This window comes from Trypanosoma grayi (assembly GCF_000691245.1).
Source record: "Trypanosoma grayi strain ANR4 Tgr_380_V1, whole genome shotgun sequence".
In the NCBI taxonomy this organism is placed as follows: domain Eukaryota; phylum Euglenozoa; class Kinetoplastea; order Trypanosomatida; family Trypanosomatidae; genus Trypanosoma; species Trypanosoma grayi.
Genome location: NW_008825999.1, coordinates 902 through 15,891, shown reverse-complemented (window position 1 = coordinate 15,891; position 14,990 = coordinate 902). Strand labels below are relative to the sequence as shown.

The window sequence follows — 14,990 nt, the reverse complement described above, 5'->3', positions numbered from 1 at the left end:
GGGGTCATATATGATTTTCTGGGTGTGGGGTGTCGTTCTCGGAGGCATCTTGGTGGCTCCCTGGGTTTTTCATTCTTTTTTTTTCATCTGTGTATTTTTTACGGTGCAGCCATGTCTTTGGACAATAAACAAGAGTTTTCTCAATACGTAGCTGAAATTAGTCGGGTTCAGCGAAAGCACGTTGCTGATCGCGTAGAAAAACTAGCTGGACACCAAGCTCATGCCTGGCAATATTTTGGCGGTTGCATCACGTTTTCTACAGTAAGTGTAATGCTGGTATTTAAGTTATGGGGGCCTCGTCATATTTTTAAAAATAGCATGTACTATGCACGACCTTTACCACCGGCGATTAGTATGGGCGTAGTGCTTTATGGTGTAATTTACACCTGTCGTGGCATGCTTATGAGGAACCGAATATGCACCATGATGGAGGACTACGAGTATGAACTCAAACGTATTAGTGCCCACCATTGTGAAGAAGGGGTAACACAACTTGCATGGTTGCAGTTTGTACTAGAGCAGTTGAAACAGGGCTCAGAGCATCGATTCGACTTTAAGAAGCTTAGGGAAGTGTAAGTATTTTCTTGTTTTATGCCATTGCTTTATTGACACGATTGGTGATAATACAATCTATAATGGTGAATGGGAAGAGCTTAAATCGTTTTTTTTCTTATATTTTTATTGACCTCAAAAAGAAAATAAATATAGTACAATGGGATGTCAACATGAGGATAGTGTGGCTGGTCGTTTTGAAAAGGTTATTGCGCTTTTTCTGGATGGAATCCCTCGGCCTTTTGTTCGGGTTGAGCCCGAAGTGAAATATGGTGTCACATTTGATTTCAGCCTGTTTGGGTTCTCACCAGATTACACGGGCCAGACAGAAACGGTGCTTTTTCCCGAGTTTCGGGAAAGCTTCCTCTTTGATGCTGTTTGCTTATGTCAGTGGCATTCTCCATCACCGAGTGCAAGAATTGGAGCCCATTATTCTCCGTATGTAGGGACATTTCGGCTTGATTGGAAAGGTCCACCTTTCCGAAATGTTCTGTCGTCTTCTCAGCGACATGCTGTGAGAATTCCCATTGAAACCTGCGAAGAAATGCAAATAGCATCGTCCAATTTAGACCGGGAACTACGCACTTCACTACTCGTTGATCTCTACGAGAAGATTGCTAAAGAACATTTATCTTGTGATAGGGATAGTTTGCGACGTATAATTGTTTTGGCAACCTTGGGTGTACCTGCAGAATATAGGATTATTGTCGAGCGTGTGGTATCTGAGATTAAAAAAGTGTACATGAGGGCGTGTACACATGCTATATATCAGTATATGAATCAGAGCTCACTTTTTCGTCAAATTGTTTCACCATTATGCCTAGATAATGCCGAGGACAACCAGTCGACTCTTTTCAAACAAGAGATTATGAGTGAAGAAGGACGTTTCGAGGTATCTTTACTTTTTAATGCATCTGCTTCTTCTTTGAAAGCGTCGTTGCCCTGGGGTGTGAGAACTCATCAATTTTTCATGGACTTGCAAAATATGTGGATGAACCGATTTGATAGACTTGTTATATTTGACACAACAACTGCTAATTGGAAAACTGATGCTGAAGGATTCCTTGGTCAATTAGAATGCTCAATGAGAGCAGCTTTTACTAAACTGAGAATTGAATTCTACACTCAATTGGAGCAGATCTTGTTTGGTACAATTCGAGAGTCTGGGAGATTCATGTCGTTGGATTCGCAGACTTTGAAAGAAAGCGAACTAGGACGTATTTTCTTGGCTGTGCGTGTTTTTCTTGTGAATCACGTTAGAACCCTTATTCTTGACGCCTTGAAAGACCTAGTGTTTTTTTTTGAGTCTGCTGGGGACTCTATTGTCCCGCTTTCCAAGGCTCGAAAAAGGCCCCTTCTTGAAGTTTCTCTCACTGTTGGCGGGTGTGGCTTGCCGCGTTCATCATCTTTTGCCCGGCTTAGGTTCGGCATAGCTGATCTTTTGGATGAGTTGCTTGATAGTGCCAATAGTCTTCCCACTCCTGAGGTTGTCATCATGCGAACACTCGATTTTGAAAGACGCTCATTAAACTCATTTGATGCCGCTGAACTTTCTATGAAGGCTGTCCTGGTGAAGTGTCTTGATGCTACTGGCTGTGTGATTGAAGAGTTGACGGAAAAGTACTCGGAGTTTTCAAATTTACCACCACTAACTGGAGCCTACTTTACTCGGGTAAAGAGCACAACAATTCAAGATCAGGTTTGTTTACTTCGTGAAGGTTTGGAGAAAATTGGCAAGAATTCTCCAGATGTTGTGTTTTGCGGTTGTATCGCCATTAATTGTACCGAAGTTAAGAGGTATTATTCTGAACAGTGGTTGCGTTATATTGAAAATTATTTGGCTGCAATTCAGAGTGATTTTCTGACATATCTGATAGCATCTGTGGAAAGGTGTCGTTGCCATAGCGAGAGGTTGAGTAAGGAGCCCAAAAGTGTTGAGGAATTGGAAGAGTTATGCCGTGTTATTAAGGACACCGAAACTCTCTCGAAGGAGGTCGAAATGAACGATTGCAAGAGGGTAATCGAATGGTTTGAGTGCTTGGAGAGTCTTAGAATACCTGTGAATGTGCAATTGTACGCAGCAGCGGTGGAATTGATGCGGCGTCCAAGTGAGTTGATGAAATTAGCCTGGGAGGCTGATGAAATCCGTGCCAAAAGTAGACCGTTCCTTATTGAGAAGCTGGGGGCTTTGCGTAACAACACTCGTAGTCAAGTGACGACAATACGCGACGGTGTAGATGAGCTATTGAGCTTGTTTAACCTTGATGTTTGTGATATAGCGGCTCAGACCTGTGAGGAGCTTCGGGTTATTGTCGATCAGGTTCTTGAGGCTATTGACCACATTTCTTATTGTGAGCGATCTCTCGAAATTGAAGAAGTAGACTCTTTTGAGGATTTTTTTCCTTTACTGAAGAGCTTTGAAGTATTGGAACAGTTTTGGGGCGCTGTTTTTGATTCAACTGTTGTCAAAGACTATTACAAGTGCTCTGTTAACAATCTTGCGGCTGAAAAGATGATCGAAAATGTTCAGCAGTGTCGACGACTTCTTCACTCTTCCACGCGTAGTCTTCGTGCTTATCCAGGATTGGTGCGGTTAGGTCGCCAACAGGAACAAGTATTGACTGATTTTGAGTCACTTGAGGGTATTCTTATATGTATAACGACCCCAGGTCTTCGCAAAAGTCATTGGAAAGAAATTGCACGTATTCTTGGTCCAGAACTAAAAGGCAACAAACAAATCGATTCAAGTGTAACATTACGAACCCTACTGGAGGCTGGTATTCAAGATCACCTCGATGAATTACAGCGAGTGGTGGACCCTGCTCTTGTTGATTTTAACACAGAAGCTGCTTTAGAACGTATGAAGAGCGAAGCCAAAAAGACTCGTTTTCTCTTTGAGCTTGTTGGAGGAACCAAGGATGCTTTTGCCTTTTCTCCTGCATGTAAAGAATCTATACGCTGTCAATTGGAGTCATTTCTTTATGATTTGAGAAAGCTGCGTCTTCATGATTCTCTAAGTCATTTTGTTGTGAACTCCATTAGTGAATGGAAGGCTGCTTCTGAAAAGATGAGAGGTACTTTGCAAAGCTGGGAGGAGGTTGAACAAGAATGGATAGAAATTTTACACTTTGGCATGACCCTTGATTCAATGACCGATGATGAGGTGCCTGTGCCTGGGTCTCGTGAATGGAAGTTTTTACACGAGAAGGTAAGCTCAATCAATGACATTTTTAGAATTTTGTCCACAACATTACAGAAACCACAGTACACTCTTTTTACCGCCATGATGCAGGAAAATATTCAAGAAGAACTCACTTTGGCGTGTACAATTTTGAGTGACATTAAGAAGGTACTCACAGGATTATTTGATTCGAAACGAGAGGCATTTCCAAGATTTCACTTCCTTAGTGATGCTGAGATGTTTTCATTTCTTTCGGTATTGAATAAGACGTCGTTGACGCGTTTGCTTTCAAAAATGTACAGTCGTGTTTTCGATGTTAATGTCGAAAGTAATGCAGTCACGGCGTTTATCACTGTTGATGGGGCAACACTTAGGGCGGAGGAGCCAATTGCCTTATCACCAGTTCCCATTGAGCGTTGGATGGGGATATTTGACAAGAACATGCGCTTCTCTTTGCTTCGTGAATTGCACAATTCTGTTGAAAGCCATTACCACCTCGATCCTTTAACCTGGTTGCGTGATTCATGTGTACAGGTGGTTGACGTGGCTCTTCGTGTGATTCACAATCGAGATTTGCGTGAAGCTTTATCTATTGCGGGTAGTGCTGGTATTACTGCTTATTCAAAGCGTTTGAAGGATCTTACGGAAGAATATATACGTCTCGCTGGTGGAGGTATGGATGGCATGGAACGCCGCGTTTTTTCTAGTGCAATTACACTCCTTTTGCATTGCGGACGAGAAGTTCAAATGATATTGAAGTCAGGTGTGCAAACAACAGAGGATCTTGATAGAACAGCCATGCTGCAGACTGTCATGGACAATGATGGAATTGCTGTTCAAATGCTGGGATTTCGTTTTAAGTATGGGATGGAGTTTTTGGGCAACTACACTGTTCCCATGTTAACTCCTGAATTCGTCGAAAAGGCATTATACTCTGTTTTTGTGTCTTTTTCAGCGCCATCTTTTCCCATACTTGTGGGAGAGCCTGAGGAGGGCTCCTCTCTGGAATATTGTGCTCAATATCTGGGTCGTTTTTGGTACTGCATTCAATGCCACCCGCAACTCACATTGGAAAGGATAGCGCGGGGAATGCGCGGCGCTTTGAGTGTGGGTGCTGTGCTTTGCTTAAAGGATGTTGACCTCTTGAAAATGAGTCTTCTTCGACCCATCACCAAGCTGCTCCAAAGCGTTGAATCTGCATGTCGGACCGGGAAGGAGCTGCATGGGGGTGGCCTTCCCGAGGTGTATTTTGAAGTAGATGGCGACACCATGTCTGTGCATAGAGACCCCTGCTTTCAAGTTGTTCTCACCGCACGCGAATACAATGCAATTCCGACGAGTCTCGGTCTCGCGTTTCGACCTATTTTCTTGCCACCTGTTGATCTATCAGTACTTGCGCAGGGTACTCTTCAGGCGCTTGGTTTTTCTCAATGCATGGCCGTGGGCCAAAGATTGGCGGCAATGTACGCTCAGTTTATGGAGGTTTCACCATCTATCTTTACATTAAGGAGTTTCTTGTTCTTCATACGGGATGCTGCTAATAATGATTCAGGAACATTGGCAGAAAATCTCTGTACATCTTTTTTGTACCAGTTTTGGCAGGTGGTGCGAACGAGTGAGCTCCTAGGAAAACTACTGGAATGGAATGTGGTACATACGCTTGGCATTTCGCAAGAACTCTGGGAGGATGCGTTGACACGGGTCAAGGCAATGTCAGGGTTTGACGGTCTCTTGGAGCAGTTCACCCGTTTTATAACATTTAATACAAACGTGGTGCTTGTGGGACCTGTTTACTCTGGGAAGACAAGACTTTGGAAGCGATGGGTTGGCAATGCACACTATGCTGTGTTTTCTTTTCGTCTGATGAGTTCTGCCGAGGTCTATGGTGACGCCCGCCAACCAGGTCTCCTTAGTTCTTTGGCAAAGCGATGGGATCCACTGGTAAACCATACAATTATCATTGAGGGCGCAAGCCTTTTGCGGGCGTCCATTGCTTTTGACGCGCCAACGTTTCAGAGGATCCGGCCGTATTCATGGGCAGAATCTGTGAAGAGCCCCCTGATGCGTGTCATCATGGTTACATCTGCGCTTGATAACGCTAATCCGCGTGTGATGACAGATTTTGCTGTCTTCGCCTTGTCTGGACCAACCAGTTGGAAAGCGTATCTGAAGGAGCTTCTCCTATCCGAACCGAGCTACCATGCGGCGGTTGCCTTCCCTGTCATGGCGAGTTTAATCGATGGTATTATGGACACGCGACTCTCCCTGGATCAATCAGATGTGCCTCACGAAAACAAGTTTTCTGTGTCCCAGCGATGCTCTCATTTGTACAAGCGCTGGTTTGTCTATGCACAGTCGCGGTGTACGAGTCGTGAGGAATGGATTAGCGAGTCAGCCTTTGCTTTGCAGTGTGCCGTATTTGCGACCTGCTGGTCTCTTGGTTTACGTCTGCGTGAAGAAGAGCGTTCTGTTTTGTCTGGAGCCCTTGAGAAGGTGCAGTCAAAACTGAACAAGGTGGCGAAGGAAATTGGCTTTACCGATGATGTTCTGCCGCCTCTCGAGAATGACATTCTGTTCTACATTGCAACTCCAGTTGGGTGGAAGAGGCTTGGAAAATCGGCAGTGGAGGCCGGCTTTACTAGTGTGTGGGCTCATGGAACTGCTGAGTTGGATCTTCAGAAGCGAGTCTGGTCGCATTTTTTTCACTTTCCCTCACGTGAGACGACACTTACGGCATTGGAACATTTGATTTGTGCTGGACAGCCCATGATCCTTATTGGAAAGGGCGACCAGGGCAAGTCTACCATCCTGCGCCATATGCGGAAGAACGAGCAGTGGGAGCACCAGATGGTGTATAACAACGAGGGATGTAAGGCTGTTGAAGTACAGGAAATATTGCTACAGAGTCTCTCGTTGCGTCAGTCAAAGTTATACGGACCTTCTGTAGGACGGAGGCTGGTGCTTTGTGTCGATGATGTACACCTTTCTGGTGACAAGAGTTCCTCCCAAGCCATGGATCTCTTTTCATTTATTAACCGTTTCTCCGCCATATGCCCACCTTCGGTCGGGTACATTCCCATCACCGATGTGGTGTGCGTAGGGAGTTCCCCCCCTGGGTCTTCGTACACCGCAGAGGTGGAAGGCACCATGGTTAGACTCTGGCTACCTCATCTTGAGGAATCGGAGGTGTTGAATGAGGTTCGAAATCTCCTTAACGCTGCTTGTGCGACACGCCGAGGGTTAGTGCTGCCGCGAGAGGTTTGTGCGTTTCTCGCCAGTGCCCAGGCCGCCGCATTGCACCTGATGTTCCATGAGCTTGTAGGGAAGCGACGCGGCACATCCGCAGAGGCCGACAGACTGGTGAATGGAGAAGATGATGATGCTCCAAATGAATACAATCCACGTCGTACCTTTGGCTCCGATTTTAAAGGCAGAGTCCCTCTCTCGTATATAAACCTGTTCATGAAAATATCGGATCGGGTGTTGCGTTTTCTCAGTACGCAGTGGGAGGACCGTGACGCCGTGATAAATGTTTTCTGCACGGTGTATGCCTTCTACACGACTATGTTACATGCTCCAGAGCAGCAGCAGCAACTTCAAATATTGCTGAAACAATCAGCCAATGCAACCCTCAACAATTGTTTTGGGTCAGATCCAGTCTCTTTTGAGCAGATTCGCGACGAGCCCGTAATGGAAGGATATGGTGACACTGAATTACCGCCTTATACCGCCTCAAGTGCACAGGAGTGGTTGCGAAAGTATGAAGCTGCTGTGGCATCAAATGTAATTGAAGAGCCACTCAACACCGACAACAGCACAGCCGTAGTCTTTGTCCCACCACCAATACAGGGGCGAAAATCAGCGGCTGTTTTAAAAAAGGCACTGGCGCCGCGGGTTTCGCAGGTGAAGTACGCGTCACGTTGGATAACTTTTTTGACTGCGACACTTCACCAGTGCCTGCGACAGGAGCAGACTCACGTCGCGCTTATTGGACCTTATGACCGAGGAATTCGTAGGGCTATTCGTGTGTGGGCGACCGCAGTGCACGTTCATGTGGCTTTCCTTCGCGACAATTACGCCGGACCCACCGCCAATGAATACTTCAAGAAGGATCTCATTGATATCTTACAACATACGTGCCGCCACGACGGCAGACTGGTAGTATTCGTCCCCAATAGCATGCTTGCGCTAGGATGGCCGATGGGCCAACTAGATGCAATTGTGCGCGGTGGCAACATGTCACAGCTCTTCACGTTCGACGAGCAGTTGTTTCTGTTGCACGGCAGACGGGGCATCCGACGCACTTCTGGACGACTAACAGTGAGCGAGCACGCAGAGTTACGCCGCCGCGTCTGCAGGCGCCTGAGCCTTGTAGTACACTTCCAGAGTCATGAAGAGGTGATACGCGTGGGGAAAACAATGCCTTTGATTTCCATAATGTCACCAGTGCCGTTGCGGGCGTCAGAAATGCTGAAGGAGCTCGTTGACATACTCCTGAGCACAGACGAATTTGATCACCAGGTAGCACTCGATACTTCTTTGAGGGTCAGCAACAACAACAACGACATGAGCGTCTCAATGATGTCAGATGTCACAGAGTTGGCTGCGCGTCCCTATGCACAGCTCTTGTGTGATATTTTCGATGCGATGAAACTGAACATTAACCTGCAGGTGGAACAGCTTCTAGAATTTGTTTTTCAGGCCCAACAGCTCCGATGGTTTTTGTGGAAGCTTCGTCGCCATTCTGCACAATCGCGACATATCGCTGAATTGCCCAATGCCATTATCGCCAAGAAAGAAGAATATGAAGCATCTTACAACGAGGCAGCTCAAGCAAAGGAGACTGCTGAACAGCAGATGCGGGTTCTCCTTGATTACGCGGGGGAGGAAGAGCAACAGGCGTTCATATATGAAAATACAGCAAATCGTCACCATCAAGAGGCAACCGCTACGGAGTTAATCATCATCCAGGAAGAGGAAGCAATGCAGGCAAAGACAGGAAGCATTGCCGCCGCGCTCACTGGTGCGTCAACACGCTTGAGTGCCATGAAATCCACACAAATCAAGCAGTTTGCCACTCTGCCTCCCATTACAAAAGGGGCGCAGCTCGTGAAGGCGGTCTGCAAGATTCTTGGTGAGGAGGTGCCGCCTGGGACTTCCAAGGAATTATGGGAGTACGGCAAATCGATTATGACAGCCCCAAAATTTGCATCACGGTTGCTAGCAGTATTGCCGAGCAGTTTGACGCACGAGTCTTTCTCACAGCTCCACGCATCCCTGCGTGAGGCGCGCTTTGGTGAATTGTCACCATTTGCTAGCGCGGTTGCGGAGTACGTCGTCAGCCTCATGGAGGCATCACATGTGGGAGAGGAGGTTCGTGAGATATATGCACGACTGAATGAGAAGCGCCTCATGTACTCAGAATCCAGAGGCAAGAAGAGTGATGCGGAAAAGAAGGCAGACGAGGCCTCAAGAAAAGCGGGAAGCGCCCACGCGGAGGCTCGGGCTTTAGAGGAGAAGTGTAAACACTTCAGTTCGGTAATGGAGGATGCAACGAAACGTCAACACGCTCTCGTGCTGCTTACCGATATCGTTGACCGCTTCGCTCCATTTCACTCTCCAGAGGAGGCGGCAGCAAGAGAGGAGATGGCAGAAATCGGAGAGGGAGCTGTCCTTATGGTGGCTGCTTACCGTGCCTTCTTTGCAGCGTTACCGGCGACGGAGCAGCAATTGTGTTTCGATCAGCTAGAGTTATTGCTGAGTTCGTGGGATGTTGCGATGCCGAAAAACCTACAGGATCCCATTGTCTCGTTGTTATTTCCGACTATGACTGATATTACCGACAGCGCGCTTGTAAGAACTTTCTCTATTCATGAACGACTGTGTGTAAGTGCGCTATTACAGAGGACACATCTTCACTGGCCATGCTTTGGTGGAGTGCGTCCGACCTTTGAGAGGGTTGTAAATCAGTGTCTCAAGTCTATGTGCGGGGACTGCATAGTGACATCGGCGCTTGACAATAACTTCTCTGAGGGTTTATTGGAGGCGGCAAAAAATGGTTGGGGCTTGCTGCTTTGTGATGTCAACCAGCATTTTTTGCTGAAAAGACTACGTGCGTTGCTACTCCTCCAGCCAAGTTTGCGGGAGGCGCGGATGCGGAATGATCCATTGAAATGTTCATTATTTGGGGAAAACGTGGAGATTAACCCCTCCTTTTTCCTTGTATGCGTTTCGTCTGCAGTTGTGCAGCTCGATGAGGCAGGCCACGCGGCGTCGCGGCTCATGACAATTACCAATTTTCACCTCACTATCAGTGCGAACGATCGTCTGAACGACGCCCTTCTACTGACCCCGAATGCCAACGATGGGGCTGAGGTAAATGATCTGTTCGGCGCACCGAAAGATGACAAGAATGTACTCGCTATCTTCCGCGATGCTATTCATGAAGCAAGTTCTTTGCTATGTGAGAATATTGAAATTATTACAGGAAACAAGGACGGCGTGCTCGATCGTCTCGATAAACTCGTCGGGGATCTTAATGCGTATCATGTCCGTGTATCACGCATTTCGCTTCAGCAAGAGTTTGTGCAAAAACGAGTCACGGAATCATGGAAATACCTCAAGTATAGTATCTACTCTGTGGAGCGTGCACTCAGGGTTATTGAGACGAAGATCCTTGGTAGACACTGGAGTTCACGTAAGCTGGAGGCACTAATAACAAGTGTGATGGAGTTGTCACGACCATACCAGCGGCGTATCTCACCCAACACATTTGAATCTATACCGGAGATGCATAAGGAGTTCTACGCATCGACCAATTTTGTCGAGCGAGTTGTTCAAGTGTTTGCTTGCGGCTGGCCATGTGAGTTACGTGGGCTTTTCGCGTGGTATCTACTCTCCGCCGTGATTAATGAATGTGGGATTATTCTGCGCCTCAGAGGTGAACTGTATTCTTCTTCTACAGTGTTGCTCAACCGTGAGCAGTACAAGGTGCTGGATCGCTTGCTGGATAGAAGAATTGATGCTATTGACGAAGAGTTTGTTCACAGCGCGTGTGCCGCGTCAAGCGATGCTTTGCTCAATGATCTAGCTTTTGTCGCTTCTCACTCTAGTATCAGTGCCGTCGACAACCGACTTTGTGGGGATGAAGAACAGAGTGGCGGTGGTGAGGGACTGGTGCGTAGCTTCTTTGCAAACTGGATGAAGCTTAACTATGTAACATGTGAGTGGATTGCTTCCCATCTCTACGATGCGTTTATCTTCGCTGTGAAGGAGCAAAACACCGATGGGGAGGATGAGGTGGCTATGCTGTACGAGTACATTGGTCAGCATCCAGCAAGTGTTCACTCCATTGAGGAGTGGCTACGATTTAGTCTAAGTGCCGGCGTTCCATTCTCCTTGAGAGTACCAGACCTCCACCAAGGGGTAAAACGTGTTGAGCAGCGCGCCAAAGTGGCGAATTTATCATACCATTTCCACCGTATCTCAACCCCAGAGGAGATGGAACAACTCATGGATAATGTGTCGGAGTACTTCCGTACTCGCCCCCTAAACCAAGGGCGCGGCCACTGCGTCTTGGCTATGCTGGTTCCCCCCACCGATGCCTCCAATGAAATTGTGTTTGCTGAGGCCTTGTCGGCGCAGCTCTCACGCTTCTGCCAGTACGGCGCGTGGGGCCAGCTACGGAACGGGGATACTTCCCGCTTCCCAGTGCTATTGTGCTGCGCGGTGCGTGACTTGCTGAGAGGCAAACACGGTGCATGTGCTCAAATGCTGGAGAATTGGTGCTTTGCCATGACATCAGCGATGTCACTCTCTCGGTTTCATCTGCTGAACTTGCTGCAAGAAGACTCTGTCTTTGCGCCATGGAAACGGGAAGGCACAACACTTTTGTTGGAAGGATCCTACACAACAGAACGATTTCAAGAAAGGCAAAGTGGTACTGCCAGACGGCACGGCATTGGAACACCGCAAGTGCCCAAGATAATGAATGCTATTGAACTACACGTTGGCCTTATTAGCTTGCAGATCATAAGACACGCCCTGTGGGACGATAAGGGTTTTGGTGACGTCCTATTCACAATCAACCATGGAACCGTAGATACTGAGGACCTTTCCCTCATCCTTCGTCTCACCGCAATGTGGGTGCGCAACAATCAAAGCGTGAGAGCCAGAACGACTTCATCAAAGCGGCGTTCGGTGCGTTTGCCAAGTCGATTAAGCCACAAAGTCTCTGTTGCTGAAGATGAAAACGATGGGCAGAGACAATACCTTGAACGCGTCAAAAGCGTGTTTAACAAGATAGCTTACAGTATCTATGCGGCTCGTGTGTGTGGCCCGCATTGCAGCTTGGCTATAGGTGAAATCTTGCGACAACGAATGTCCACAAACGAATCTGAGCTGACTCAGTTCCTCAGCGCCAGCGTTGCCATTGATGAGACTGCAAAAAATGGATTTTCAGATTCAGCATTCCTTAATGAGCTTCAACAGTCAAATGATGATTTCTATGGGCTTTGTGGAGATGATACTTCTGCTGAGGCTTACCGCGATCTGATCGATGGCTACGTGCGGAACCTTCTGTACGGTAGTCGTATCCCGCCTAAATTAGAAGTACCCGCCGATTATGCAGGTGCGGCGCAAAGCACGAAGAGTACACCACTCACCACTCCTTCTGCTTCCTCTTCTACTGGTATTGCTTTGAAAAGTGAGTCGCCAGCTATGGGTGATATCATTGAATTGATGTTTCTTTGGGAAGATGGTCACGGTGAGAGGCTCGATGTGGCGCTGAAAGCTGCAGGGAACGTAGAAATGGCTGCACGTGTGCGAGCGGCAGTGGAGCGGCTCCGTTGTTGGATGCCTGGTGACACACTTGCCGTATGGCTGCCATCTCTGCGACATCCACGACTCCTGCTGCATGCTTTCGCGGCACAGGCGGTGAGCCGCAAAGCGGATGAGCTTCATCGTGTGGGTATGGTGTTGGTGATACTGCGGCGGTATAATCTTCTGCATGATGACATTGTCCTCACTGACGCGTGGCCGTCGAGCCCTCTAGAGCAGGAGGTACTCCTGCACACTGACTGGGACGTTTCTTGTCTCTCGTGGAAGAAAAGCGCTGGTACAGAGGACACAGAGGAGGATGTAATCATTGCTGCACGCTTCCAGAGAGTGTCGGATGGGGATTCAGCAGGGCGGCTGAACGACGTGATGTGGGACGTGCGGCCCGGTGAGAAGCTTCTAGAACAAGTTACCACCACACAACTAAACCGACCTAGCATTGTCTTTTTGACCGGCATCACCCCAGATGTGTTCCCTACAACTTCGGAAGTGCAGGCCTCGAGTGCGCTGCCTCTGGTCTGTGCCGTCCCCACAGCATCGAAGCTTGATGCGGAGACCGAGTGGCGCAAGCTCTTTGACCTGCCTCTGTATGTCATATTGACGGGGAGCGATGGCATTCAAAAGAAGCAAACAGCTCCACTGAGCCGGCGGCGACACACGGTGGGGGAGGCTGATCCGACGTTCTCTGTGTCGCGAAGGGCTGTGCAGGAGTCGTCACTGTCTGTTCTTCAGAGCAGTCAAAGTTTTTTCGTGGTGATCTCGTAGCAACTTTCTCTGGTTTTCTTCTTTTCTCTTCTTCACAGACAAACCTTGCTGATGTGGACGTGTCATCCTCCTCGATGACGCTTATGTAGAGAGGTCCAATGTATGCTCTCTCTCTCCTCCTCTATTTGTTTCGCATTACTATGCTCTTGTTTTATCTGGTTTACTCGCTCCGATAATTTGATGCTATGCTGTTCCATCGCGCCACACAGTCGGTTCTTCTCTCCTTTGTTTTTACTGTTGTCGCCTTGCCATTTAACCAGGTAGGACGTACAGACACACCTCACATTCGCTTTTCCTCCGTGGTACTCCTTCCCCCAGTCTATGGCACCATTCATGCCTACCCTGCTGAAGCTTAGACGCGAACTCTACGAGGCAGAGACGGCGAGTGACGCTGGCGCCGCGTTGCTCCGGGCGGTGCCGCGGTGGCTGCCGTGGGTAGGCACCTGCGCATGTGCTGCAGCGTACATCGCGTCCATTCGTGTGCGACTCTTCATAGCCAAGTGGCGCCGTGCCGCGCGGCGGCGGGCGGAGCGGAAGTACAAAGCGCTGGGCTACCTGCACACGGGCGCGCTGCCGCCCGGTGAGTCTTTCACGCTTGCCGAAGACGACCACGACGGTGGCGCGGGCGCCGGCGATGAGTGCAGTAGTAGCAGCAGAAGCAGCAGCAGCAGCGCCGATGACACCGCCCTCAGCGTGGCGGACATTGAAGAGTTCCGCTGCAGCCTCGGCATCCGTTCCCCACGCGACGAAGACCTCCTCGTGATGGTGGAGGAGATGCTGCTCATCGACCCCATTCCTGACGGCTGGGTGCTGTACCGAACCACTTCCGGCGTCGTGCGTTTCATGAACCTCAACACCCAGGAACTTTTCTTTTTCCACCCCTGCAAGCGTGAGGAGGAGAGGTACATTCGCGCGGAGGTGCGACATCGAAATAGGGTGACAATGGAGTCGAAGTACAACTTCTCTTACGGGGATGAGGAGAGTGATCGCCGCACCGCCGCCAACGCGTCCCTCACGCTGCAACGACGACGCAAAAAGATGACAAGCAGTAGGGATAATGGTACACCCAACTACAAGGCCAACGGGAACAACGCGTCATTGAGGTTTAGTGACGACGAAAACAGCGAAGGAGACAGGGATGAACAGTCAACATTTAGACGCCTTTTTCACTACTTTGTGGAACGGGAGCAAAGAAAGATCGAAAGAGATGTTGAGAAAAAGTACCGACAGTCTAGCGTTGGTGGTAGCAATGACGTGGGAACACCTCAGACTGAAGGCCGAAGCCTGCGTGTGCTACCAGCGAATGTAGTGCACATCAACTCTCACACGAAGCGCGACGGTGGCAGCTGACTCCTCTCCTCTCTCTCTGTTATGAACCTTTATCATCATTGCCTCGTATTTCTGTGGTGGTTGTGGTGGCATGTATTTGCCGCTGCTCTCGTGGAGCTGCGGCGAATGCTACAAGGTTACCAGAGACGAAACCAGCAGATGAAAAGGAGAATGCGTGGATGAGTGAAGGTAATGGGTGCGAAGGTCACCAATGGATGAGAGAGGCATGAAAAGACAACAGCACCAGAAGTACAAAAAGAAGCAACAACAGAAGCAGCAGCAGGAATAGGCCTTGAAAGAGAGAGAAGATGCCTCTCCGTGCTAGTTG

At 48.5% G+C, this 14,990-nt stretch overlaps 3 protein-coding genes across 3 annotated transcripts; all 3 read left to right on the top strand.

The window, feature by feature from the left end:
* Positions 1 to 111: 111 nt before the first annotated feature.
* On the top strand, positions 112 to 576 carry DQ04_03801020 (hypothetical protein; the record flags this gene model as incomplete). Its single annotated transcript, XM_009313121.1, has 1 exon — positions 112 to 576. The coding sequence occupies one exon, from the start codon at positions 112 to 114 to the stop codon at positions 574 to 576; it is 465 nt and encodes a 154-aa protein (XP_009311396.1).
* Positions 577 to 712: 136 nt separating this feature from the next.
* DQ04_03801010 (hypothetical protein) lies at positions 713 to 13,333 on the top strand (the record flags this gene model as incomplete). Its single annotated transcript, XM_009313120.1, has 1 exon — positions 713 to 13,333. The coding sequence occupies one exon, from the start codon at positions 713 to 715 to the stop codon at positions 13,331 to 13,333; it is 12,621 nt and encodes a 4,206-aa protein (XP_009311395.1).
* A 333-nt stretch (positions 13,334 to 13,666) lies between these two features.
* Positions 13,667 to 14,683, top strand: DQ04_03801000 (hypothetical protein; the record flags this gene model as incomplete). The annotated part of the gene is made up of 1 exon (XM_009313119.1): positions 13,667 to 14,683. One exon carries the CDS (start codon positions 13,667 to 13,669, stop codon positions 14,681 to 14,683), a length of 1,017 nt encoding a protein of 338 aa, XP_009311394.1.
* Positions 14,684 to 14,990: the final 307 nt, after the last annotated feature.